This window comes from Penicillium argentinense (genome assembly GCF_028826775.1).
Source record: "Penicillium argentinense strain IBT 30761 chromosome Unknown utg000011l_segment0_segment0, whole genome shotgun sequence".
Taxonomy (NCBI): Eukaryota; Fungi; Ascomycota; class Eurotiomycetes; order Eurotiales; family Aspergillaceae; genus Penicillium; species Penicillium argentinense.
The window spans coordinates 2,670,352-2,695,814 of record NW_026622670.1 but is presented as its reverse complement, the minus strand read 5'-3'; the positions used below and the strand labels follow the sequence as shown (position 1 = coordinate 2,695,814).

The 25,463-nt window shown below is 51.3% G+C and overlaps 10 protein-coding genes across 10 annotated transcripts; 6 read left to right on the top strand and 4 right to left on the bottom strand.

Moving 5' to 3' along the window:
- Positions 1 to 1,149: 1,149 nt before the first annotated feature.
- N7532_012022 (uncharacterized protein) lies at positions 1,150 to 1,705 on the top strand (the record flags this gene model as incomplete). The annotated part of the gene is made up of 3 exons (XM_056624513.1): positions 1,150 to 1,207; positions 1,277 to 1,593; positions 1,649 to 1,705. 3 exons carry the CDS (start codon positions 1,150 to 1,152, stop codon positions 1,703 to 1,705), a joined length of 432 nt encoding a protein of 143 aa, XP_056469501.1.
- A 490-nt stretch (positions 1,706 to 2,195) lies between these two features.
- On the top strand, positions 2,196 to 3,155 carry N7532_012021 (mismatch-specific DNA-glycosylase; the record flags this gene model as incomplete). Its single annotated transcript, XM_056624512.1, has 1 exon — positions 2,196 to 3,155. One exon carries the CDS (start codon positions 2,196 to 2,198, stop codon positions 3,153 to 3,155), a length of 960 nt encoding a protein of 319 aa, XP_056469500.1.
- Positions 3,156 to 3,752: 597 nt separating this feature from the next.
- Positions 3,753 to 4,194, bottom strand: N7532_012020 (SBDS family protein; the record flags this gene model as incomplete). The annotated part of the gene is made up of 3 exons (XM_056624511.1): positions 3,753 to 3,791; positions 3,844 to 3,967; positions 4,031 to 4,194. 3 exons carry the CDS (start codon positions 4,192 to 4,194, stop codon positions 3,753 to 3,755), a joined length of 327 nt encoding a protein of 108 aa, XP_056469499.1.
- A 1,070-nt stretch (positions 4,195 to 5,264) lies between these two features.
- On the bottom strand, positions 5,265 to 8,011 carry N7532_012019 (putative Rho guanyl nucleotide exchange factor; the record flags this gene model as incomplete). Its single annotated transcript, XM_056624510.1, has 6 exons — positions 5,265 to 6,208; positions 6,268 to 6,493; positions 6,550 to 6,768; positions 6,826 to 7,026; positions 7,091 to 7,405; positions 7,466 to 8,011. 6 exons carry the CDS (start codon positions 8,009 to 8,011, stop codon positions 5,265 to 5,267), a joined length of 2,451 nt encoding a protein of 816 aa, XP_056469498.1.
- Positions 8,012 to 9,130: 1,119 nt separating this feature from the next.
- On the top strand, positions 9,131 to 10,094 carry N7532_012018 (putative 26S proteasome non-ATPase regulatory subunit Nas2; the record flags this gene model as incomplete). Its single annotated transcript, XM_056624509.1, has 4 exons — positions 9,131 to 9,295; positions 9,353 to 9,425; positions 9,510 to 9,865; positions 9,954 to 10,094. 4 exons carry the CDS (start codon positions 9,131 to 9,133, stop codon positions 10,092 to 10,094), a joined length of 735 nt encoding a protein of 244 aa, XP_056469497.1.
- A 410-nt stretch (positions 10,095 to 10,504) lies between these two features.
- Positions 10,505 to 11,589, top strand: N7532_012017 (Ran family GTP-binding nuclear protein; the record flags this gene model as incomplete). The annotated part of the gene is made up of 6 exons (XM_056624508.1): positions 10,505 to 10,569; positions 10,627 to 10,690; positions 10,811 to 10,903; positions 10,962 to 11,115; positions 11,187 to 11,392; positions 11,458 to 11,589. 6 exons carry the CDS (start codon positions 10,505 to 10,507, stop codon positions 11,587 to 11,589), a joined length of 714 nt encoding a protein of 237 aa, XP_056469496.1.
- Positions 11,590 to 12,355: 766 nt separating this feature from the next.
- Positions 12,356 to 15,912, bottom strand: N7532_012016 (DEAD/DEAH box helicase; the record flags this gene model as incomplete). Its single annotated transcript, XM_056624507.1, has 4 exons — positions 12,356 to 12,373; positions 12,431 to 13,813; positions 13,900 to 14,662; positions 14,726 to 15,912. 4 exons carry the CDS (start codon positions 15,910 to 15,912, stop codon positions 12,356 to 12,358), a joined length of 3,351 nt encoding a protein of 1,116 aa, XP_056469495.1.
- Positions 15,913 to 17,610: 1,698 nt separating this feature from the next.
- N7532_012015 (uncharacterized protein) lies at positions 17,611 to 18,945 on the top strand (the record flags this gene model as incomplete). Its single annotated transcript, XM_056624506.1, has 1 exon — positions 17,611 to 18,945. One exon carries the CDS (start codon positions 17,611 to 17,613, stop codon positions 18,943 to 18,945), a length of 1,335 nt encoding a protein of 444 aa, XP_056469494.1.
- A 508-nt stretch (positions 18,946 to 19,453) lies between these two features.
- On the top strand, positions 19,454 to 20,001 carry N7532_012014 (SCP2 sterol-binding domain-containing protein; the record flags this gene model as incomplete). Its single annotated transcript, XM_056624505.1, has 3 exons — positions 19,454 to 19,469; positions 19,557 to 19,766; positions 19,838 to 20,001. The coding sequence occupies 3 exons, from the start codon at positions 19,454 to 19,456 to the stop codon at positions 19,999 to 20,001; spliced, it is 390 nt and encodes a 129-aa protein (XP_056469493.1).
- Positions 20,002 to 20,230: 229 nt separating this feature from the next.
- Positions 20,231 to 24,679, bottom strand: N7532_012013 (uncharacterized protein; the record flags this gene model as incomplete). The annotated part of the gene is made up of 2 exons (XM_056624504.1): positions 20,231 to 24,302; positions 24,645 to 24,679. 2 exons carry the CDS (start codon positions 24,677 to 24,679, stop codon positions 20,231 to 20,233), a joined length of 4,107 nt encoding a protein of 1,368 aa, XP_056469492.1.
- Positions 24,680 to 25,463: the final 784 nt, after the last annotated feature.

Genomic DNA, 25,463 nt, shown 5'->3' with positions numbered 1-25,463 from the left:
GCAAGCGCTGCAAGTCGTCACACGGCAAGTCCGGGGCAAGGTAAGTCGGTGAGAAGGCCCATCGTTCGGCCGGGCTTCTCCTTCTCCTGCTTCTGCATCCTGAGTTCTGGAGTGGAGTCCAAATATAGCTCACGGTCTCGCGGTGGTGTGACTGGTGCCCTCAAAGTATCTTGAATCGTCTTTGTTGCTGGAGGAACCCCACCTCGAAGAGTGACACAATCTCGGCCCACTTGGCACTGCACATCACCTACGATCATCAGTCACTCTCCCCTCCACCTCTGGCGGCAATGGTGCAGAAGGCAGATGGGAAATTGGACCATGGCGAGTCCATCAGGGCTGGGGCGATCATCTGACCCCGCCGTATTGGAAACATCCGGACTGTTGCTGCCAGCATTCTGGAAACCCGCAGAGCCAGCAAGAGGGCGAGGAGCGAGACAATGCGAAGGTGTGTGAAACGGCAACCCCTCCGGCAAGCGCGTGCCACGAGCTGCAGCCCATCACGCCAAGCCCCGCCGCGGCGGCCGCTGACTGGCGCACGGCCACAGCAGGCTCCGCTCCGTCACATCGGCCGTCCCCCAATCACACCGCACATCACCACTTCAACGCTGCTGAAGAACAACCCCGGCGACGGGCCTGTTGAGGAAAATACCCTGGTCGGCCCATTGATTGGCCCCCAGCGCTTAGGGACATCTGTGCGGGTCACAGAAAGCCCTGCTTTGCTCGATGTGCGAAAGCTCTCCATGTGGACTGCATCGTCACTGTGATGGCGCTCTGCGCGTCCGAGCTCCGAGTCGGCTCGACTCCCTCTGGCTGGGCCGGGGAATCTAACTATAGAATGCATACACCCCCTCCTCCCGGCCACTCTGCAGCATGCAACCTCAACCATTCCGATTCCCGCTTCTGCGACCACCACTGCGATGCCTTCGTGACATCTCACTAGATCGGCTTCTTCCTCGTCGCAATCAGATCAGCTTCTCTATCTCGGTTCAGTCGATTGAATCCATGGATCATTAGACCGCAGATGAACATATCGCTCTACATTGGGCACCATCTTCAGCACCTGGGTTTGCAACCGCACTCGGCATTTCTCACTGGAGGAGGAATCCCGCTTCGACGATCGCTGTTTTTTATACAAAATAATCCAATACGATGGGCAGACTTATCAAGAACCACTGGGGGCGATTGATTATCCTCACGGCATCGGCATGTAAGTGTGGATGGGATGCGCCGATGCGCCGAAGGCTACGAGAACATTGACTAATCCGATATCGCACAGATCAAATTGCCAGTGCTATCGAAGGCTTCATCTGGCCGAAAGTTTTCTGGGACTTCATTTCCAAGAACCTCGACGCAGCCGTGGCCCCGGTGCCCGTCCTCCAAATCCTCAATCTGATAATGGGACTGATCGGCCTGGCCTGGGAATGGCCTTTGAAACCTTTTGCTGGAACATACCTTCATCGCAGCATTGAAACCCGCCTGGTTGTATACCCACTCAGCGCGCTGTTCGCTGCGCTGCTATATCAAGGCACCGACCCGGCGTTGTACTATCTAGTCGGCATTGGTGTGTATTTCTGGGCTTACAGCGAAGGCGAGGTATGTGAAATTAATCTTCCTGGGATCTTGATGACCCCTACTAACATTTCTCTAGGTTGTCTGTCCACAGCCTTGGACATTACCAAAGAGGTCGGGGCTGTTTAAAGCCTAGTAACTCTTGAGCACAGTGCTCCTGTTCGGTCAAGCTTATGAATATACTTGACGCAGATCTTGTAAACTTTAATGATTACACGCTTAATGAATGATATCGCCTCTGATACCCTATGCAATTGGCATTCGAGAAGTACAAGTGATGGCTCCTCGAAGCATTCTACCCAGCCCTGCGGGTCGGACAACCCAGATTAATGAAGGCAAACCATGAAGCAACTATCCACAGTACGTACCAAGCCCGCAGATCGTAGCTCGAGCAAATTTCCAGAACGAGACTGTTTTTGCAGTCGTGCGCTTTCATGCCTCAGGCCGCAATATACCCACGTGACGTCAGCCAAACAGGATTCGGCCAGACTCGCGCAGGTTCTGATCTCAACAACGTGGTGGTATTTGAGAAGACTCGTATCGACTGCGTCCTCCTTGGAGACCTAATCGATACACTATCTCCAATGGCTGATTTATAGCACAGTCACGCCCAAATTAATCGAAATATGCCCTCGCCGCAACTTTGGCAAGATTGCCCGGACATCCAACATGACTTGGATTCAGAGACGGAGGATGTCCCTGCCAGCAAAGTTACCAGCTTTGATGGCAAGCTGAACCAATATATACACTTAGGCAATGCTTCCACTCAGCCAACAACCAGTCCCACCAGTCTCAAGCGCCGGAGAACCGACACAACCACGTTGACAGCAGTCTCAACCACCACGTCTGAGACCCTCCCACCTCGTATAACGCGCTCACGCTCCTCATCCACCATCTCCCAAACCTCAGTGACAACGCCTCCCTCGAAGAAGCCCCGTCGCCGTATCCGCTCCCGAACAACTCACCACTCGACCGCCACTGACTCCCTCCTCCGTGATACGATCCCAGCAAACCTACTCCTCCTCCTCGTAGGCCTGAACCCAGGCATCATGACCGGCCAAACGGGATACGCCTACGCACACCCATCGAACTACTTCTGGAAATTCCTCCATTCCTCTGGGATCACGTCCATCCGTCACCCGCCCTCAGACACATACAAATTACCCGAGCTCTACAGAGTGGGCAATACAAACATTGTGGAACGACCCACCCGCGACGCAAGCATGCTGAAAAAAGCCGAGATGGATGCTGGGGTGCCCATCCTCGAAGCTAAAATCGCGGCTCAACGACCTGAGGCGGTTTGTCTGGTCGGGAAGAGTATATGGGAGGCTGTCTGGCGAGTGCGGCATGGACGAGCGATCCGCAAAGAAGAATTTCGGTACGGATGGCAGGATGAGGAGGAGAATATGGGTCGGGTTGCTGGGTGTCCGGAGTGGAAGGGTGCGCCGGTATTTGTTGCAACGACGACTAGTGCGCTTGCGGCTTCCATGAGTTTCGCGGAGAAGGAGGCTATTTGGGCGGATTTGGGCAGATGGGTTGTTCAGCGACGGCAAGAGAATAATGGGTGCATTGCTGAAGCTGATTGAAGCTGGTGTGTCTGGAGACGTATAATACTACCTTGGGATATCCAAATAAGAAGTCAATCTGAAATAATTGAATGTGCATGTCGACATTATACAATAACTACGGTCATCAGCTTCAAACATAGCTTCCCCACACTGCAGTCACACCATTCGCTACCGAGTTCTTGAAACATAGAATTTCAACACAGGTGCGAAAGGATCTTTAATATGCTAATGGCCATGTAGAAGCCCTTTTTAATATGCAATACTCGGTCTTGGCCATGAAGGGATGCCGTAGCTCTACGCGAGGATGATATAATTTGTGACTTGTGATATTTGAATGACGAGTTCCATAGCTCGCTTTTCGTAAAGTCATAATAATTTCAGGCATCGTAGCCTATGATTGTGAGATGCAATTCCACCCCAAAATTCCTACCCGGCACCGTCTATCGTTCGACAAGTCGGCGCTCTCTGTATGTCGTGCTTTTATCGATGAAATTGCTGCATTTTACTGCAGCAAGGACGACGAGGACCGGTGGTACTTCCAGTTGCAGTATGATAGAACGTCGCGGTGAGGGGTAGCACGTCTTGTTCCATCAAGATAAAAATGTATTAATGAATTTACCGAGAATCGTTCTTTCCACCCTCACGCTCGCGGGACTTGAAAAGTGTTAGTAAAAGCTTTGACTGAGAAGGGATGGCATTGACATACAGGAACGGCCTGGTATTCTCCGTTTTCGAGAATCTTGACCATGCACTCCTCCTCCTTGTGGGTACCGAATTCATCCTCAAGGGTGGCCTTGGAGGCACCGTCCATGATCCCCTGAGCACCGTGACTATGAGAGGTTAGAAAGTCATATTCATATCCCCGACTTGGGTCAAGTGGAATAGACTCTTACCGGTGGGTGATGAAAATCTTCCAGCCATTTACCACATCGGCGAGGGCGATGCTGCGGTCATTCTTCCACTTCTTCAGGATCTCGACATCGTCAACGAAGACAACGAAGTCTTCCGACTTGCCCTTGTAAAAGACTTTGAAGGCAGTATCGTTTCCACGAGGCATTTTGAAGATTCAATTGAGTGTTGAGACAGTAGATGAGCTGAGGAGAAGAAGGAGGAGAAAGGAGGGGAGCTTTAAAGTACGTATGATGGTTGGTGACGTCATTGTCTCAGGTCGATGTCATCAGGTGGGAGCTTTCCCTTCCTGTCAGCGAAACGTCATTTATGGTCACGTGGGTCTGGGACAATCGACTGTTGTCCTTCTTGGGAGCTGATTCACAATGTCAAACAGGCTACCAAGTGGATAACGGGTACGAGAGAATGCAAATCTCGGATATTATTATCGACTCAATTTGCGGCTCTGGTGTTGGTCGACTGACATTACTCTAATTATCTTACCACGGAAAGGCGAGCGCATTATAGATTCCATAAAACCCTAATATATCCTAATGCACGAATTAACTTTCCAACATTATATAGGGTACCTGCGTTTCGATATAATCTCTCTGCAATAAGATCTCTCTGCGATAAAAGTTGCCCCGGTCTGTTCCTGCTATCTGAAGGGGATTAATGATACAAAGTCGATGTATCACGCCCCGGCGGTCTCGAAACAGTTTCTCCGCAGCCGTGGACCAAACAGCAGTATGTACACATCAGCACGATCTTCCAGAGTACTCCGAGTATGGGAGCATATTGAATACCAGCAAAGGAGTAATGCGGCCACCGCTTCACCGATCCTGACGCCAGCACTAGTGTAGGTACTAGGTAGTTAGTGGTAGCGCCTACCATCTCCGTGAGGGTGTCACCCTCGTTGCTCGGATAGTAGTTAAACACTGATGCGTGGTGTACAAGCCGAATATGATTTACCTAGTTGGGCTCAGGAAAAGTAGTGATGATTAAAACCAAAAAAGCGTCACATCCTTGTAGAATAATAATGTACAGTGCGTCATGACGTCAATTGCAGGCCTGTGCCTAGGCAGTGGATACCCCCGGTTACTTTAATTGACATGATTGCTTTCATTCCTCCCTCGTCCATTGCGTCGTGCCAAGTTATTAACAATGCCTTCTGGGTCTCTACCTCCCCACCCATCTCGAAGTTGTGAGAATGCGACTGAAGAAGACCGCTGTGGCCATCTAATCCCCAATCCCTGGACCCATCGTCGGTCGGGCGCGTACCAGCCCTTTCGGCGACAATGCACCAAACAAGCTCAAGGTCGTCCATTTCTTTCGAGTGGGAGAAAATTCTCCACTATTCCCACTAGAGCGCTTCTCACTCCGTGGTGAAGTGACCGATCCTGTGGACTTCTTAGGTGGTCCTCGGAACCGATGGGTCTTGGAGCGTCCAGTGATGGATGTGGGTGTCTTCGGTGACACACACTCCGTCTCCGATGCTAGTGGGAATTCATCGCATCCATCGGGTCCCGTTGGCAACTCTCTTTCCTCCCCGTTGTCCTCGTCTGTCGCCAAGGCCCCGACGTGGGATGTACTGACAGAACTTGCTCGTCTGTTGAATCCGCCATGAAAACTCAGGCGTCTCATGATCGTACCACGTCGAAATAATTCTCCGCGACCCAGCACCATACCTGGAAATGGAAGCACATTGCGAGAGTAAACGTTCGCGACCAGTTTTTCCAATCGAATTCGATCAATCCTCCGGGCAGCGACGGTGAGTGGGCCCCGTATGGCCGGCTCCTTGGGCCGTTCGATCTCGCTCCCAGAGGCATTGGTTGACTCGTCGTGGCTGTGGGGGTAATGGGTCTTCTTGATCACCACTTGCTGAACATTGTACTTGCGTGAGATTGTCATGGAGTCCATGGATGATCTGCGTGCCAGAGAAGCAACCGCATACTGTACGCGATCCAGGGGTACCAGAACAATATTGACGAAGGAATACTTTCTCGGATCCCATGCACCACCTGGCTTCGCCATTTCACTCAGGGAAGCAGAACATCTCAGGATTTCGGTCTTCCAGTGTCTCTCTTCCACTGCGGACGATGCGCTGAGCACAAACTCATAGTTCTCTTCTTGCTCCTGAAACAGAATTTTCCAGGAGAATGCGCATCCGTAACAGGAAAGACCTGTAAAGGAGTTAGAATGCCGCTTCAACCAAGAGAGGCTTCGCAGGAGACAAGCTTACCCCGACCGTTTTGAATAGAGTCCATTTTCAGGTCATCCACATATATGCAGGCCACTGTCTCCAACCGGCGAAAGTCCTCAATGCCTCTCGCCAGAAAGAGATAGCAGTTGAAGAGAACACAAACCATGAAATCCCCAATTATCTGATCTGGCGTCTGGTATGTGACATGGAGAACACCACACAGAGTCATGGGGCCGAGCTCCTTATATACATTTTGAAGAGCATGCTATTCAGACTCATGGATTAGCAACATCAACCATTTGGGGTGAGGTAGGTACGCACCGTTTCGGAAAAGGCGATTTTCCCTTGCAACAGAATCGTTTTATGAATGCGATCTTTATTCACAGGGTTTCCAGTCTCTGAATTAATTCGCGAAACCAATATGCGTAGCGTTTCCAATGTCTGGCGTATTCCATCGTGAGTAGTCGGACAGTCACTGACAGGGGTGTGTCGAAGGAGATCTTGCAGGAGAAGCGGGTATTTGCAGAGGCGTTGAATAGGCTAACAATAAATGCATCAGAACTGATCATCTTCTCCCATCGAGGGTGGGTCATGTACCTTGATCATCAAGTCATTCATGGACATTGACCGGTTGTCATCGTATTTACGGCTCTGGGTGGAGGCAACGGACTTCGACAGAGCCTCAATGCCCTGGTCAAACTCTGTCCAGTTCGGGACCGAACGCCGCAAGATGGCCACATCTTGTGTGAGAAGCTCATAGTTGCGGCAGAACTCCTCGTATGCAGAAAAGGAAATAGACTAGGACGTCAAGTGTCAATGTAAGAACTCTGTTCAAGCTCTCAAGTGGTAAAGGGTCGCTTACCAATTTATCGATTTCACGGACTACCTCGAGACATTCCAGTGGTTCTGCAGTAAGGGACTTCAGGCGTTGATCAAGTGTTGCCTTGAATCTTTTCGTCCGGATAGACCGATTCTGTAAGCCTTTGATTCCGGGAAGGTCGATGGTGCCCAGTCGCTTAGAAAATCCCCGAGACAGAAAGTCCGAAGCTCCCTCCGGGATCGGACCGGACGACAGGGGCGAGATTTCTTGTAATTGGGTCAAGAATTGTTCGTGTATCTCTCGAATTCGCTGTATGTTGAGATAAATCTGAGGTCTGGTGTTGATGATCGAGAGCACCTGGACGATATCAACTTTAGTCAAGACCCGAAGAGGGCAGACCTGGGGTTTCAAGCTTACTCCTGTCAGGGCTGTCAGGCCAAGAACATAATCAGCCTCTGTCGAGACAATCTCCCGCAGAGCCCGACGTCGGTTCGTCGCTCGTTGCTCTGCTGCTTCATCCAAGTAGTTGCTTGATGTCGGTCGAGAACTATCCCCCGAGGCTCGCACGTCCGATGTCGCGCTTTGGTTGGTCGTACTGAGAGTGTTGGCTCGAGACCTGGCGGCACTCTGACTCACAGTGCTTAGAGTTGTGGTCTTGACCGTTCCCAGATGTGAGGAATGTTCCGATGACTTTTCCCAGTGCTGATCATGGAGGGAGCTGGGGAACGGCCCCGTATTCTGCGTCGCGATGTCCGCCTGGGATGCGTCTGGCCAGCCCTCCACAAATCTCTCGGGGATTGTCGGGGGGATCCGTTTGCGAATTCGAAAACTGTCCATCCACTTCCTGAAGGGGTGGGTTGGAGCCGGTTTCGAACTCAATCCCTCAAGTCGATCACCCACCTTTGCTTCGGTTTGGTCTTCCGGCAACAGCTTCTCGTTCTCATCCCCAGTATCATAATCCATGGTGGCTCCAGGCGGCCAGACCGAGATGCTGGAACTGACGCTTGGAGAGTATTACAATAATCGAATGCGGGAGGGGATGCACTCCAACCCTGCGTAAACAAACCGGCCGGGCATCGCATGGTTTGGCAGTCGCGACGGAGCGGTCCACGGGGATGGAGGGTTGCCTGGGTCGGTCTGTCCGGCGGAAGGCACTGCGGCGGGCAGCGCACAAAGTAGGCAGGTTCGCTGGTGATGGGCAATTCGAATCCCATCCATGTACGTCATGGCGCGAGGCACCTCAACAGGTCAGATTCAAATCTCGTCTTTAGGCTCAGGGATGCGGCTCTGGGAGTCATGCTGTCGAGGCTCTTTGTGAACTTCTACACCAACCTTCGCATTCTTTACTCGATGTTATTAGTTTCTCCGTCATACATGTAAACTCCAATTAGTGTAGTATGCCTCTATGGCTAGACAGGTCTTCTAGTCAATGCTTCAATACTCGCAAGATTTATGTGTTAATAGATCTTGTTGGTTTCTTGACTCTTCTAAGGCTATCATAGGAAGTAGACAAATAGTCGGCTAATCGCATTATGGTAGTGCATTGGATATGCCGTGAGCAGTAGGTACCCTTCATAGCACCCGACGATTCTGAAGTCAGTTATCGTCATTCCGCAATCCCTCTTCCAACATTACACCAATGTAATGTATTAACGCCATGTTTCCAGACTTCGCTCGGCCATACTGATCAAGTAATTTCTCTTGAAATATTCCTTGGTATTGTCTGAATCATATCACCCTCCCACAAGTATCTTGTCAGATGGCGACAAGGACACATCTTGCTGGTGAGAACTATGCCCAGTATAAGCTGCGAGTGTGTATTATGGTTAGGGTACTTATACAATGTATGTGATGCCGTCGCAATCCACGTTCTAGACTAGTCATTTCGAGATGTCGATATAAGTGAGAATGAATCTCAGCTCGTTACCCCAGGTGAATCTTTCCCAATCATAATGCATGGCTGTGTTGGGAATGGATGACGTACCAGGGCTACACAGTGTACACGCGCTTAACAAGCAAGCCCCACCGCCCCGAAGCGATTTATCACGAAGCCCGCTTCGTCGCCCCACCTTCGACTATCAAATGGGCATCCCCATGGACAACAACATTCATGCTCCTACTGTCGCCTCCGGACCGACGTCCGGGGGTGCTCCCTATGATGCGTCCAAGTTGACCATGCCTGAGCTGATGCAAGAGAAGGAGCGGATCGAGGAGGAGCTGAGCGCGCTGAGCAACGTCCTCAACTCGGTGAGTTCGTACCCCGCCACTACCGAGATTTGATGGCTAATGCTTTTTGTTGCAAAGCACGGGGTCACCATGCGATCAACTCTGACGACTTTCGATGGGTATCCGCGCGATGATATCGACATCGCTCAAGGTGCGCAATGGCCCGCCCCAGTCCCATTCCCACCACCCCCCCCCGGGGCCATCGAATCTGGCTAACACGAGAACGCGATGCCAGTCCGAGCCACGCGTGTACGAATGATTCACCTTCAGAATGACCACAAGGAAGTGATGAAATGCTTGGAGAAGGGACTTCACGCACATTTTGCCCAGCTACAGAATGCGCAAGACGCGGCGACAACGGATGGGGGCAGCCCGCCGTCCACCACGCCCGCCCCAGCCACGCAGACCAGCATTGCAGATGCGAGCATGCTAGGGACACCCTTTGCCAAGGTGAACATCGTGGAACCCAACAGCCCGGCCGACCAGGCTGGTCTGAGAACAGGAGACATGATCCGGAGTTTTGGCAGTGCAAACTGGCTGAACCACGAACGGCTCGGGAAGATTGCCGAGATTGTTCAGCAGAATGAAGGGGTATGTGCACATCTATTATCTCCCTGAAAGACGCACTCGGTCGTCGACCATCAACCAAGCACGATTCCCTTGCTCCTGCTAACCACAGCTGCGACAGCGCAACTTGACCGTTACGGTGGTACGAAAAAACCAGAGTGGATCAGGGACGACAGATTTGGATTTACAGCTGACACCCCGACGTGATTGGGGCGGTCGTGGTCTGCTCGGATGTCATCTTGTTCCGCTGTAGACCTCCTTGCTGTTGCCGCGGCTACAGGAGGCCGTCTGGCCTGTACAAAGTAATCATATCACGAATCACGAGCCACGGACCCTTTCGCTGGTCTTTTTCTTTATCCTCGCTCGTTCGACTTGCTCTCAGTAGTGTACTGTCTCTCCTCGTAAATCGCGTAGACCCCAAGACCTCAGCCTGACATGCGGAATGAACCATTGATGTTCTCGAGTGAGTCGAATGGGAACCCAACCAACAAAGCAGCCTACGTCAGATCCGCTTATGTAAGCTCACAGCGCAATTTTTGCCGGCTCTTGGGGTTATTATTCCTTCCCCTTCCTTTCTCCTCCCCCCACCACAAACCCAACTCGCGATCCCCCGACCCGACGATTTCTATTTCCCCCAAGACCTCGTCTCTCTGAACATTCGCCATGGCTGATCAAGCTCCCCCCCCACTTTCAAGCTCGTTCTGGTCGGTGACGGTGGTACTGGCAAGGTAAGAACCGCTTCAAAACGAATTGAACGTCCATCGACCTCAGCTCTGAACGAGGAGGCATCTCCATTGCTGGCGATCATCGTCAGAATCATCGATCCCCGATGGCGCCTCCGATGACCTCGTTGCGCTGTGACCGAATCCCTCTCCCTTGCCCCGCCTTTTTGTCAACAAAGACGGAAAATATCTGCCCAACGCTCGCCTCATCCGCGCAAGGCTATCGCTAACGCAACCAATTTCATAGACCACCTTCGTCAAGCGCCACCTGACTGGTGAGTTCGAGAAGAAGTACATTGCCACTCTTGGTGTCGAAGTCCACCCCCTCACCTTCACCACCGTATGCTATGCCCCGCCGAACCCCGCTCCGATCACGGTTGACTAACTCGAGACTATAGAACCTGGGCACCATCCAGTTTGACGTGTGGGACACCGCCGGTCAGGAGAAGTTCGGTGGTCTTCGCGATGGTTACTACATCAACGGTCAGGCCGGTATCATCATGTTTGATGTTACCTCCCGTATCACCTACAAGAACGTCCCCAACTGGCACCGTGAGTTTCCCTTATTAAATCGATCCAAAAACTGTCCGTTCCCGCGAGATTAACTTGAGTTTCCTATCTAGGTGATCTCGTCCGTGTCTGCGAGAACATCCCCATCGTTTTGTGCGGTAACAAGGTCGACGTGAAGGAGCGCAAGGTCAAGGCCAAGACCATCACCTTCCACCGCAAGAAGAACCTTCAGTACTACGACATCTCCGCCAAGTCCAACTACAACTTCGAGAAGCCCTTCCTCTGGCTCGCCCGCAAGCTGGTCGGCAACGCCACTCTGGTACGTACCCAACCCAATAAAGTCCGATCGCTCACCGCCAATTCGGTACTAATTATCCCCTATAGGAGTTTGTCGCCGCCCCCGCTCTCGCTCCCCCTGAGGTCCAGGTCGACCACGAGCAGCTCGCGAAGTACCGCAAGGAGATGGACGACGCTGCCAACATGCCCCTCCCCGACGAGGACGATGCCGACCTGTAAACGGCTCCCTATTCCTTCGAAATCCCGGCGTTTTCTTTCTCGGGAATTTTGGGTTCCCGCGGCGACCCTCGATACGACAGTTCTAGTGACCGTCCGACGAGTGATGCCTTTCAAATGACCGAATGTTTTTGGGCCTTGTGTCCCGGAGCAAAATCCGTTCTCAGAATTACGATACAATGAAAGCGGTTGGGACAGTGGTGGTTTGAGAAAATGGACGGCACGATCGATTATGCATTTCTTTTTTTTTTGTTTCCCCAACCCTAGTAGCTTAGACTCTTACCATCTCAATGCTTCTTTCTCGCCCCTGAAATGAGCTCTGCACCCTAAAAAAGCAAGTCATATTTCAACCGGGCCAATGCCTGAACGATCTTCTACATATTAAATTACAACATGGGCATTTGCCAAGCTAGTTGGATTGTGATCTCAGTTCTGGTTCTATCGACATCTCAATTGCTCTAAGGGCGTTTTGGTGAACAGACTGAATCTATGAAAACCTAGAAGAAATATGAAGGGAAGGACTTGGAAGTTTGAAAAAATTAAAAATAAAAACAAAAATAGAATTGACTTGCCTTGTCCGTAAATTGAACGATATTGAGTCCGATCCTGAATGGGGGTATGTGTGCTCGTACGCCGCTAAACACCCGTATGTGAGAAAATAATCGACAAAAGTTAAAGAGCACAAACAACCTGAAGAAACTCTATTTCCTGTGCGAGGAATAAATCAATCAGAAGCAAGTGAATCGCAGAAACAACAGAACTAGCGCATTCAGGCGTGTTGAATACCCTAAAAAAAATATGTTAGTAAAGGTTGCAGGTAAGAGTGGGAAGCAGGGGTACATACGAAAAGGAAAGCCAAGTCCTCGGCGCTGAGCCGGGAAACATTCATAGAACCCCCCTCGTCAAGGGCACCACTGATCAGCTCACGCTTCTGGTCCTGGAGCTCGATGATCCGATCCTCGACCGTCTCCTCAACCAACAAGCGGTGCACGAATACATCTCTGGTTTGACCAATCCGATGGGCTCGGTCAATGGCTTGGTCTTCGACATAGGGGTTCCAGAATGGGTCGAAGATGATCACGTGCGATGCAGCGACGAGGTTGAGACCAGAATTTCCAGCCTTGAGGGAGACAAGCATGACCTTAATTTCTGGGTCATCGGTGAATGCAGCGACAGATGCATTACGGTCGTCAACATTCATAGTACCGTCGAACCGGACGAACTGCCAACCACGACGCCTGAGGGGCACCTCCATGAGATCGAGCAAGGAGGTGAACTGACTGAAAACGATCGTCTTCTCCTGCTTACCCCTGTCTTCATTGGCCTGCAGAATCTCGAGGGTCTTTTCAATCTTGGAACTAGGAATCCATTCGTTCTCAAGTCGGTCAAGGTACCTGCGCTTTGCCTTGCTGTTCCTCAGCCCAGCCTTGCGCAGTTCAGCAAGAGACTTCTTCCGGGCTTCCTTTGATTCGGGACTATCAGGATTGTCGGACTCGTTGCTACTATCGCTGTCGCTATCCGAATGCATATCTTGCTTGCTTGCCTCATATTCAGCTTGTGAACCCGGATAATGTGCCTTCTTGAAGGAATTGAGGTCGGTGACCTTGTTAGGGTCTACCTGTCCACGGCAGGACTGGCATTTGACGAATCCCGTAGTGCTCTCTCGGGCAAGGACAGCAGGGTCGGAGATGCGGGCATAGCACTCAGAGCACGCATAATGCGCACAGGGGATGTAGATAACTGAATTTCCAGCGCTGTCCATGCAAATCTCACAGGCTTCGAGCTCTCCATCACCCGCCTTCAAATTGGCAGTCATTCTTGTGATAGCGGCACGATCCAACAGCTTCGCATTGGCAACCAGATCAACACCGGCCACAGTGGCCAAGTTTTCGTCGTTGAACCCCTCAAGTAGATGAGGATGGCAGCAGGCCTGGCGTAGCCGAAGAAGGAGGACAAGAACGTGGCCGTAGTTCTTGCCGAGTGTTCCCGCATCAAGGTATCTGGTGATTTGTCTCTGTGTTTTGGCATCCAGCTCACTGTAAACCGCCTTTTCTTTTTCGCTGAACACGACATGAACCTTTTCGATAACCTTCGGCGGCAACTGTAGAATGGGTTGGCCGTCAATCTGAGATGTTTTAGTGCGTCTCAGACAAACGGATTTGACCAGCACACGTAGCTGTTTCATGGTCTTCTCTTCTACCATACCGCCAGGGCGAACAGGGAAGTCCTGCGTCGAAAGTTAGCTTGCTTCTTTCCAAAATAGACAAACCCATTGGTGTGTTTCATAAACCACACCATGGAGTAGCAACACACTCTTTTGAACCTGTCCTTCATGTTGTAGGGTCGAATTCTTAGAAACCTGAGCAGAGCTTGGAGGTCATCCAGCTTGTTCATCATTGGTGTGCCGGTTAAACACCATCGATGGGTAGCATCAATAGCACAGCAAGCCTTGTTGCTCTTCGCCAACGGGTTTTTGATGTTCTGGGCCTCATCGATGATGATCCGGTGAAACTTGCTCCGGGGAGTAAAGAGTAACGCCTGGTCACGGTACATTTTTGCGATTTCCGGATCCTTGCCCTCCTTTTCCATTTCTTCGGCTTTGACCAAATACTTGTGATTGGCGGTCAAGGTACCATAGGTAGTGATGATAATATCTTTTTTACATAAATCTCTCCAGGGGGTACGACGTGTCTTGTCATGGAAGATAAGGACCGATAGCTTTTGCTTCCCCGGTTTGACATGCCGAAGGATTTCAAGTCTCCATTGCTCCATGAGGGCTTTTGGGGCAACAATAAGACACGGATGTCGGTCAGACTCGGTCGGTGGCCGAGCGGTCATGAGAGCGATAGCCTGGATAGTCTTTCCAAGGCCCATGTCATCCGCCAAGATACCACCCCTTTGGTTGCTCTCTTCCTTGGCTTTCATCCATCTGAGGCCAATTTTCTGGTGCTTCATCAAAGTCACTTTGAGGGCATCCGGGGTCTCATCCGTGGCCGCATTCGTGGCATCACGGATGTCTTTGATGCCATGAATGAGATTCCTGATATCCTTGGGAAATTCTCGTTCGTCGTAGCCACTAAATTGCTGAGTTAGTAAAACAAGTAACTCACAACTCTTCGATGCTTAGGTTCAAACTTACTCGATCTCGTCGTCCTCCATATCGATCTTTGTCTCGTCCAAGCTGGTCATTGCGACATCGATCGGGCCCCTGCCAAAGTGAAAAGGGAACTGCGGCATTGGAGGTAGAAGTGGATGGGCGCTCATTCCCTGGCTCCTCCCACCAAATCTGGAATGGAAATAGTCACCTGTCACTTCCTGGATGTCATCGTCAAGCCGTAGACTTGAAAACGGTGAACGATCCAGGACGTACTGACGACCCGGCAAGGCCCCGCTTGAAGGTCCTGGGGCAAAGGGGTTGTCATATCCCATCGAGATAGAGGATGCCGGCTGGAATCCACGGGCATAGTAAGGGTCCGGTCGGCCGAGAGAGATTTGGTCTCGAAAGGGCAGAGTGGTTGCCGTCGGCGGGTGCGTCGAATCTGTTGGCTGATCGTCCTCGAGAAAATCCTCCGCTTGCAACTTTCGAGCCATTGCTCCATCTCGCTCCAGGTTGATTTCTCTAATTAGATGGTCTTCATCTTCTTGTTGCTCGATGTCAAGCTCTCGGAGGACCTCATCCAAGGTCTTGCCGTCTGCTGTAGCTCTAAGCTGGAGGTCTTCGGTATTGGCTTTCTTTGCTTCATACAATCTTTTAATCTCGACCAGCTTAGTATCAAGTTGATTGGAGAGCTCGTCCATCCGTGCCTTGGATTGTTCGATCATATTCTGCCTCTTTTGGGGGGCAGGCGATGTGACGGAATCGTCACGAGGCCGCTTGCGAGATCCAACTGGTAATGTTGACAATTGTCCAGAAATCCGGCCAGCTTGATTTGGCAAGGGTGAAGGTGCATGGGAGGGGAAAAGGGACTCAGCAGACGAGACATGGCTCGAAACACGATATCCATTGCTTGCAGAGGCGTCTGGGTGAGTAGGGGTACCGGCTTCCGACAGTACGGTTGGGACGGTACGCGATGACATAGCAGCCTGGGGATGCCGAAGAGGGGTCACGGGTGGAATATGCGAGCCGAGTTCAGCGGCGGGGCTATCATCGCCCAGAAGTTGTTTGACCTTCTCTTCGAGGTGCTTGATGGCTTCGGCGTCCTTGGCAAGCTGCTCGGGGTCGATTTGATGGGCCATGTCTTCATCATAGAAGAATTTTCTTGTCTCCAGGTCCTCGATCAGAGCGTTGACTTCTGCATCTTTGGAGGACGCCATGGAGGAATCCATCTTCGCGGCGCCTGGAGTGGTATACTCCTGCACAGATAAACGATAGGGTAACGAACAGTGGCAGATTTCAGTGTGCTTGAAACGGGTTGGAACACAGGTAACGGTTCACGAGAGGCGAGAATCTCTCCTGACCTGTGTGGAAAATCAGAACCGGGGTAGGCGCCGCGTTCGAGAGTGAATTGAAGTGGTGGGTCAGTTTGCAGTGAGTGGACGAGGCAAACGCGAAAGCGGTGGCGCCTGGCAGAGGCGGGGACAGTTGGGCGGCGGTGATAAGGAGCACCGCAGTCTTGCCCAGGCAAGAGGCCACTTGGTCCGGGCTCGCAGAGGGTTCTTTGAAGATGTACACTGGTAGTGCCGTGTCGAAGTGGCGTGGTGGATATGATCTTGCCTGAGTATGAGATTGGTCGAAGTCAGGGATTTCGGGGGGGGGGGGTGGAGAAAGAAAATGGGGCAAAGCAAATAGTGCAGCTGATGATCCAGGCCTTTCGAGGCAAGCCTGGCGACATTCAAAGGGTGATTGATCACCTTCCCATCAAAGTGGTGCCTGATCCTGCGGCCACAACGAGAAAAAGATTTGCCGGGATCAAATCACAACTGCATCCATGGCGCTGTCACAGCCGCTACCACGGATGGCCCCCTGCAGCTTCCCGGAATTTCCAACCTTTCCTAAATGAGACACGGAAACCGTGCAAGATGTGATGTGTATGGAAATCCGCGGATACTACTAGTATCCTCTATATCAATCTACCTGATCCCGTGCCCAGTCTTCTCTTAGTGCGCACATGGCTCAGGCCCAGATTCAAGTTGCTTCTGCACGGACCACAGTGTCTATTTTTCCTATAGACTCGTCTGACAATGAGGCCCTACGAGTATTATGATAATCAAGTATTACCGTCTATAATAGAACCAGGCCCATCAATACACGAATCTCATTTCGTATTCACTACTGGATAGCATTTCTGTTGGTTTTTAGTGATACTCAGTACTGTTGGACTTCGTTGGCGGGTTATCAGCACGTGCTGATAGACGTGTCCTCGCGTTGGTATGCAAATGGTGAAAACACTTGCTACATGCAGGATAGATCCACAGATGTACATCTGGGCTGCCTCAGGGTATACAGGGCGCTTAACTTCTGCATTTGTACCGAAGCTGCTTCTCCCCCGGGTTTCGAGCCTAATGACTCATTCTGTGCTGTAGCTAGGAGTGCAATCATCAAATGGGAGGTCGATCTGGATGAGCAGACGATCTCGACATCACAAGATCATATTGCACCGGTGTGTTTATGGCCCGATTACAACTCCATCTACAGGATTTAATGTCTAGCATGGTTAAGACCAGAGGATCTGTCAGGAATAAACACTGACACCGAGCCAGATTATGCCTGGTCTGATTGCGTCCTAGGTCATGGTAGTTGAACAAAACCCGACGACTGCTTGGACATTTTGATAACAACCTCACTGGTGCTACACCAAATATAGTGTATATACACATTGACACATAGTGAGATAATGTAAGTGCCTGCAGCCAAATCCATGATAGTCCTCATCCATGCCGGTGTAACATGTGAATCATTTAAATTGACTATACGTTCACGTTTTGAATTATATATTACACCATAGGTATAATTAATATACTTTACCACTCAACCCAACGCAGTTCTACGACGTCAGAGTTAGCCGGAATGCACACACTTTGACGATGGCAATGCCTATATTAGTTCACGCCTGGAAGGAACAAGTCATTCGAGAGCAGCTGGTGCACCTTTTAGATCGACAAGATCTTGCAACATGTCGCTTGATCTGTCGAGACCTGGCCCTAGAGCTAGCCCCACTGCTGTTCACCGAAATCACGATTTTCTTCCGCAGTGGCATCTTGACCAAGCCATCGCACCTAGCAGTACTCCAGCGCATTGGTCCATTCATTCAGTCCATGACTTTCAAGATGCCACACACCGCAGAGACCTTCTTGCCGCCAGTGATCGATCCGATGTCAGGCAAAGAGCAGACCTTCATGTACACACCCCAATGCCACCAAACACGCCCCAAGAATCCGAGGTACGGGAGTTGGGAGATGACCGATTTGCTGGTGAAGCAGTATCCGCCCTTATTCCATGCCGCTGCGGATATCCCTTCGTTTGTGCAGGCTTTCTCTTCCATGCCGAACCTGTGCCATCTTCGCATCAATTGTGACGGTCAGCTGCCCAGCCATCGGTATCGTAGGAGTATAGTGGATTATGCACTCATTTCCTTGCGGATAGCGGTCGAGCAGGCGCCACTGTTGTCGTTAAATCGGCTTTCATTGCTCTCAGTTCACCCCGGGGCGGTATTGTACCTACGGCCGAGTCTGAGCTTTGGTGCATCTCCTGCGTCCCGGAAGCGCTGGTCTCAGATTCGCCACTTGTCCATTCGCATGGCAAGCTTTCCCCACGAGACCGGTCCAACCGATCACTTGAAGCTTTTACATGCCTATCTGCACAGCTTCCCTGCTCTCCATAGTTTGGTGTTTCACTGGGAGGGCCAGAAGGGACTGTCGCCAATCTCATTGGCGTCGGAGCCATGCCTGACACGGCCGATCAATAGAGCACTTGGTCAGTATGGCACTCAAAAGACCAAGGCTTCCTTGAGGCCATTGAAAATGCCGTCGTTGCAGCACATGGAACTGGTCAATGCGACCATCGACGCCTCACAGGTAGCATCGTTCATCTTTGATCACCGACATTCCCTCCACGAGTTCAATCTCCAAGATGTCCATTTGCGAACGGGTAGTTGGGATGAGGCTCTGGCACCCTTGACCAAGCTCAGTGGCAATGAGCGCTGGAAAGAGACCCAGAAACACGCCAGCGCCATTGACGTCCCGATTGTTCTCAGCCCGGCCGGTGTCAGCCAGAAGCAACTGCAACGAGCCATCTGTGCAGTCCAGCGCCAAAAGGACGGACTGCGGAGTTTGGCGCAGACGCGAGTGCGCGAGAGGATCTGGGGACGACCGGATCATATGAAGCGGCTCGTACCGCCATCGGTGCTGAGCTGGCGGTGACGTTGGAGGCGCGCGAGCGATCTTCTGAGATTATTGTTGGGGAGCTGATCTCGGAGGGAAACGATTGCCAACATCGCGATGGATACCGGATTCGTGCGACCCGTCGAGCAAGAAAGGAAAAGGGCCCGGTCGGTGGAGTCCGCTTCCATGTTCGTCTGGGGAGTGTGGGATTCCCGGGTTAAGCGGACTTTGGGGGGAGACACGGGGGCGCGCCGATGCCATCACGGGGAAATCGAAAGAGATCGTCGGAACTGGGCCATGCAGACCGGGGGGTGCATGCGACCGTGTTATGAAGAGGCCCATGGAGTCCTTGGAGCAGTCGGGGGTTAGGCAGTCCTCGGTCGTGTGGAGAAAAAGGGAGCACATTCACAGCCGCGCGCGCCTCCGTACCGAGGCCCACGGGTTCACATGCCATGGGATGTCATCATCGCTGGGTATATATTCACTTCCTGTCGCTTTTTCCTCTACCACTCCCCACATACCCCGGTTGCCACTCCTATCCGCCATCATGCCTCTCAAGAACGGTATGCACTCCACTGTTACTAGCTCTGCGTCCTCCCCCGGTCGCATGGGGAATCTCCCCGATCTTATTGCTGACGGCTCTTTCTCAGATTCCTTCCCCTCCTCCGCCGCCTTCGACGTGATCAACCAGACTCTCCAGTCGAACGAGGCCGACCGCAAGGATGCCGTCGACAAGGCCAAGGCTGTTGTCGCCTTCAACCTGAAGAATTCCAAGGGCGAGGAGAAGAGCTGGTACCTCGACCTGAAGAACAAGGGCGAAGTTGGCGAGGGCGCTGCTCCGGCCGGCGGCAAGGCCGATGGTGAGTCGAACCAGACACCCCCAAGCAAGACGAAATATTGGATCGCATGCTAACTATGTTTGCGCCTCCAGTCACCCTGAACCTTTCCGACGAAGACTTCGCTCAGCTCGTTAGCGGCAAGGCCAACGCTCAGCGCCTCTTCATGGGCGGCAAGCTGAAGATCAAAGGCAACATCATGAAGGCTACCAAGATGGAGCCTATCCTGAAGAAGGCCCAGGGCGGTGCCAAGCTGTAAACTAGATACCCTTTATTTTTATGATCCACAAATCTGTACAGAAATGCTCCTTCGGGTGATATTTTTTTATTTTATTTTGTTTATTTATCTATTTTTTGGAGCGTAGAAGTCGAGTTGTGCTGTTCGTGGTGTGGTCAAGTGCAACAGCAGCAGCAGCAGCAGTAACTCTTCTTTACCCATAGAAGTGATGGGCAAGAGATGGGAAGATTTTAGATTGATCTAGGAAAGCTTACAAGTCTCGAACCCGTCCCTCCCGTAGTACACGGCCCTGGTCTAGCTCAACAAAATAGTCTGCATCCTTGACAGCTTCAACTCTGTGTGCAATCGTGATCACTGTCGACAGCTCCAGCTCCTCTCGAACAATCTGTTGGATTTCCAGCGAGGTTTCATGATCGATCGATGCCGTTGCCTCATCAAAGATGACGACAGCACTCCGTCGGAGCACAGCTCGCGTGAGCGCAATGAGCTGCCGCTGCCCTTGGCTAAGGTTTTTCCCGCCTGCTTCAATATGAGTTTCGAGAGTCCAGCCATGGCGGGCACAGAGACGTTCGAGCACTTCCGCGCACTGCTGATCGGAGAACTCGTCTGTGGGGTCGAGATTGAGACGGATACTTCCTGGAAAGAGGACAGGGTCTTGAGCGACAAAGGTGATCCGAGTGCGTAGAGCTTGTTTGCTCACGTCGGCAATGTTGATATTGTCGATCAAAATGCGACCGGATTCTGGCCGAATGGCGCTCAGCAACGATACCGCTAATGTCGACTTGCCACTGCCGGTGCGACCGATGATTGCTGTGGTAGATCCACCGGGAATATTAAGAGAGATATCCACTAGAGAAGGGTCGAGATGAGGAGCATAGCGCATGGTGGCATTCTCAAAAATGACGTCGCTGCCGTATGTCGGCCATGCAGCTGGCGGATCAATGGTACCAGGAGCTTCTTCATCGACGTGAAGCAATTCATCAATACGTTCAACGGAGACGAAGTCCATCTGCAGCTGACCATATTGCTTACACAGACCATGTGTGGCTTCCACGAACAAATTGGCGGCAATGAGCACAAAAGCGACAAGGCCCGGAGTTGTGTTTGTGTAAAGAGCCAATGCACTCAAACAGAACGTCGAGAAAGCGGACAGGCTCTCGAAGCGATACATGAGCCATGCCTGGAGTGACCAATAGAAATGGTCCATTCCTTGGAACTTGTCGACCACCGAAATAACACGGCTCTGGAAACGGTCTTCGGCACGGAACGCGCGCACGGTTGTTAAACCGTGAAGTAATTCTCCAAAATTAGATAAGAGGGGAGTGAGTGATACCATTTCAAGTCGTCTCAGGCTCTGAGATGTCGGGAGGAAGTGTAGGAAGATCAGGACGAATGCCACGGTCAATATCAATGAGAACGCGAGGAAAACTGGAGTCGCCGTGGCAATAACCAAAATCGAGGAGATCCAGGTGATGGCATAAAATGCGATAATTTGGAATTGTACGCTGATGTTACCATCGATAACACCGATGTCCGATGTTAGGCGATTCATTAATCGTCCCACCGGCGTGACGTCGAAGAATCGGAAAGTCGCATGGCTCACTCGGACCATTACCTGCTGAAACAATGTCTTGCCTGCACAGTAAACAATGACGAGCATCAAGCACTGAGAAACAAGAAGTACGGCTATCTGGAACGTGATAATTGCAAGGAAGGCCCAAAGCCAGGGACGGACATCGTCATCAGGAGGAGGAAGCTGGTCCATAGGATTGTGCGGAATCCGGTACACGCCTAACAATGCCGAGGAGGCATTTTCTCGAGACGGCTTGCTCCAGACTGGCAGCTGGTTGAAAGAGAAAATTACCTGCCAGTGGTTATAGGCTTCGCCCCACCCCTTGAGGAACCACGATTGGCCAACTGCCGCGAGTCGATAGATAGCGAGAACAAACACCAGGGCTAGCCACCATCGATACTTTCCGGCCCGGATATAAGTCCAATACACTCGGGCCTTGACACCCCATTCGGCACGGTGTTCCTCTTCGATGAACTTGTCTGGCACGGCATTGGCCTCGTCTTGCGAGCTGAACTCATCCTCAGCGTCCGATCCATATTGGCGCAAAAACAGCGAAGCACCTGTATCTTTCTTTTGAGCCAATGCGACAATCGCATCCTTGTCGTATACCGTGGAATGTCCCCCATCAATCTCGATGACCTGGTCAGCGATATCAAGGACAGCCGCAGTGCGGTGTGTCACGAGAACGACGATACGATCATGCATCAAGGGTCCGCGAAGGCATTTCCAAACGACGGACTCGGCTGTATTGTGATCCAGGGCAGACAAAGGATCATCCAATAGAAGAACGTTAGAAGCACTGTAAACGGCACGCGCAAGGGCTACGCGTGCCTTTTGACCTCCAGAAAGACCGATACCGTTTTCGCCGATGAAAGTCAGATCACCATGTTTGAATTGGGACAGGTCAGGTAGAAGAGCACATGCTTCCAATGTCCTCTTGTACCGCTGCTCGTCATAGGCCGAAGAGAATAGGATATTGTCTCGAATGCTCATGCTCTGCAGCCAAGGCGTCTGAGCGCAGTAGCCCACCATTTCATTCGGAATATGGGAAGAGCCTTTAAGTTGATCAAGCTCCCCTAAGAGCGACTGGAGGAAGGCGGTCTTTCCTGCTCCTACTTTGCCGGTGACCACAGTGAGGCCCTTAGGGATAGTGACACTAATATCCGTAAGGACTGGCGAAGATTTACCCGGCCATGCGAAGCTGCAGGAATCCAAGTGAAACGGGATGTTGGCGGTCAAAGGGTCAATTGGGTCGTAAGTTTTGTCTGGTTCCGCCATGAAATCCTCAATGCGACCCAAGGCGATTGAAGCATTGATCAATGTGGTTATCAAGTTCGGGATCTCGCGTAGACGGCTTTCGAGCATCGAAAACAATTGCAATGCAGGGAAAATAATGTCGATGCGCAACTCATGTCCCGCTAGAATCGCGTATGCGTACAGAGCCAGCACAGGGAAAACTCCACTTGCGAATGCATTAATGAACAAGATCAATATACTCCATAGACGAGTGATGATTCGTAGGTTCAATTCATGTTGACGAGCCTCCATAACTTGTCGGATCCAATGGTTTTGCCATCCATACCATCGAAGATGACGAATAGATTCCACGAATTGCGAGGTGATTTGCAAGCGGACATCTGTAGCGGTCCGTTTGATTCGCTCGTAGCGAAGCAGAATTCTTGTAACTACTGCATTTGCTGCTTGGGCAATCAAGACAGACAGGATGCCGAGGAAACAAGATGGACCGAAGAGTATCCAAACCAGAATCACGGCGATGATCAATCCGAGGGGCTTGTCGATGAGGCTGTCAATTTCCCAGTATCTTTGGGCCACGTCATAGACATCTCCTCGCAAAAGATTGAAAATTTTTCCTAGTGATGTAGCCTCCTTTACCTCTTCTGGCTGAGCTTTGCGTTTTCCAGTGCAGAAGCAACTCCAAAATCTAGAGTTTGCCGGAGGAGCATCTTGCTGAGCGGATAGATCACCACCAGAAGCATCATTCTCCTCTTCCAGCAATTCCTGAGCTTTTTCATGTGCTCCAAGAATATTTTTCCGCGAAAGGGCCTTTTCATAGACCATCATGATCATCTCCCCTCTGGATCGTTCGTAGCAACGCCGACCATACCACAAGTTCAGCACCTGGGATTGGGCAGCAACCAGTCGCAAGGCCAGTGACAAGAGCGCATATGTCAAGGGCACCCTTTTTGGCTTTGTCGGGTCCTGCATCGACTTCAATAGCTGCTGTAGAAGGACGGGGGTCGAAAAATCGCAGATCATCCGCACAATTGCAATACTCGAGATGATGAGAACATCAAGACCATTAGCTCTCAGGGTCCGTATGAGGACAGACCCTTTGAGACGGCGAAACTTCTCGTGGAGGCGGCGGTGCTGAAACTCAAATCCGAGTAGCCACACATCGGGTTCATTTAATTGTCTGTTGCGGCCCAATGAAATCAATGGCGCCATCCAGGAAACGGAGAGAAATTGCCACAGTCGGAGATTATCCTCTGGACTGCGAAAGTCGCTGCGTGGCATTTGGCCGACCGTACTGATGTCAAAGACCGGAACCGAGCTCGATCGGAATGGCATGAGTAGAATGGTAACGCTGTTGGCCACAGCAGCCCCCGCAGCGACATAATGGCCAACCGTCTTGAAATTCAGGCTCGTGTTGAATTGAACTGCGAATGAGGTCTCAACAACGAATGCCAGAAAGAAGTAGGCCAATAGGGAGATCGAGCATGATCTTGGCCTTTCGATAGAGATTAGTATGGTCACAATTGCCTGGTCCGAGGTCAGTGATGATCATGGTTACGCCGGGGCTAGTACGTACCCACGAAGCGACAGATATGATGTCCAAAAGGTTCAATCTTGGAGAGAAACAACGCAGGAGTCCCGCAAAAAAACCAGTCACGGAAAACCCAAGAAGTATCAGAGTCCAATGAAGGGATTGTTTTGCCCCCTCGAGAGGGAGTTCATGATACTCGTCTTCTGAGATAAAGGGAATTGTCCACTCTGGGCGCCATCGTTTCACAATTGGACCAAGTACATGACGCAGTGTAATCAGCAAAGCAATACTTGCATGGAAGGTCACCAAGTAAGACAAGGCACAGGGCGATAGCCACGCATTGTCTGGGTCCTGGATTGGTCAACACGACTGCATCCATTGACGCAAGGAGGGGCACCCGTACCCAGAAGCGACCGCAATGATGCTGCTCAGCATCATACAAGAGAGGGCTATGATCCATCTTTCATTCCGTCGAGAGTCCGCTCAGATCTAGCGGTTCATCAGTGCGACAGGAAACTAGTCGTTGTGTAGTTGGCTGAGCTCTACTGCTGCAACCGTCTGCGGGGATGCGGTGGAACAACGTTCTTCCGGTTAGATGTATGTTGTGCGGGATTCTTGTCATTCTCTTCACTTCACTCCCGCAACCAAGGAGATTTTGTCGAAATGACTCATGTTGAATGCTCTAACTGTGCAAAACGCCAATCCTGATCGAATTGGGTTTCGGCTGTTGCGATCGATCAACCATTGCAGCTACTCAGCCACCCGCTTTGGAGAAACATTGAGCCATAACATAGCATTGTGAAATCTATTGAGCACTCATGTAAAGGAGTCATTAATAGCAGAAAGCACCGATCTAGGTGCCTCTTCCGGAATATAATGCCCAGAATCAACGCCGTATCCTTCCACAGAAGTATCATGATCCGTCACAGCTCGCCATTCCTCAACGATCTCAAACGATTTGTCCATGGCGCCATTTTTGCCCCAAAGAACCATGAAAGGGCACTTGACAAGCTTATTATGCTTTTTATCTTCTCTTGGCTCTTCCAAGTCCACCGTAGCAGCGGCACGGGATTCATTACACATTGCATGAACAGCGGCCGGATCACTCATATTTTTCACATAGGC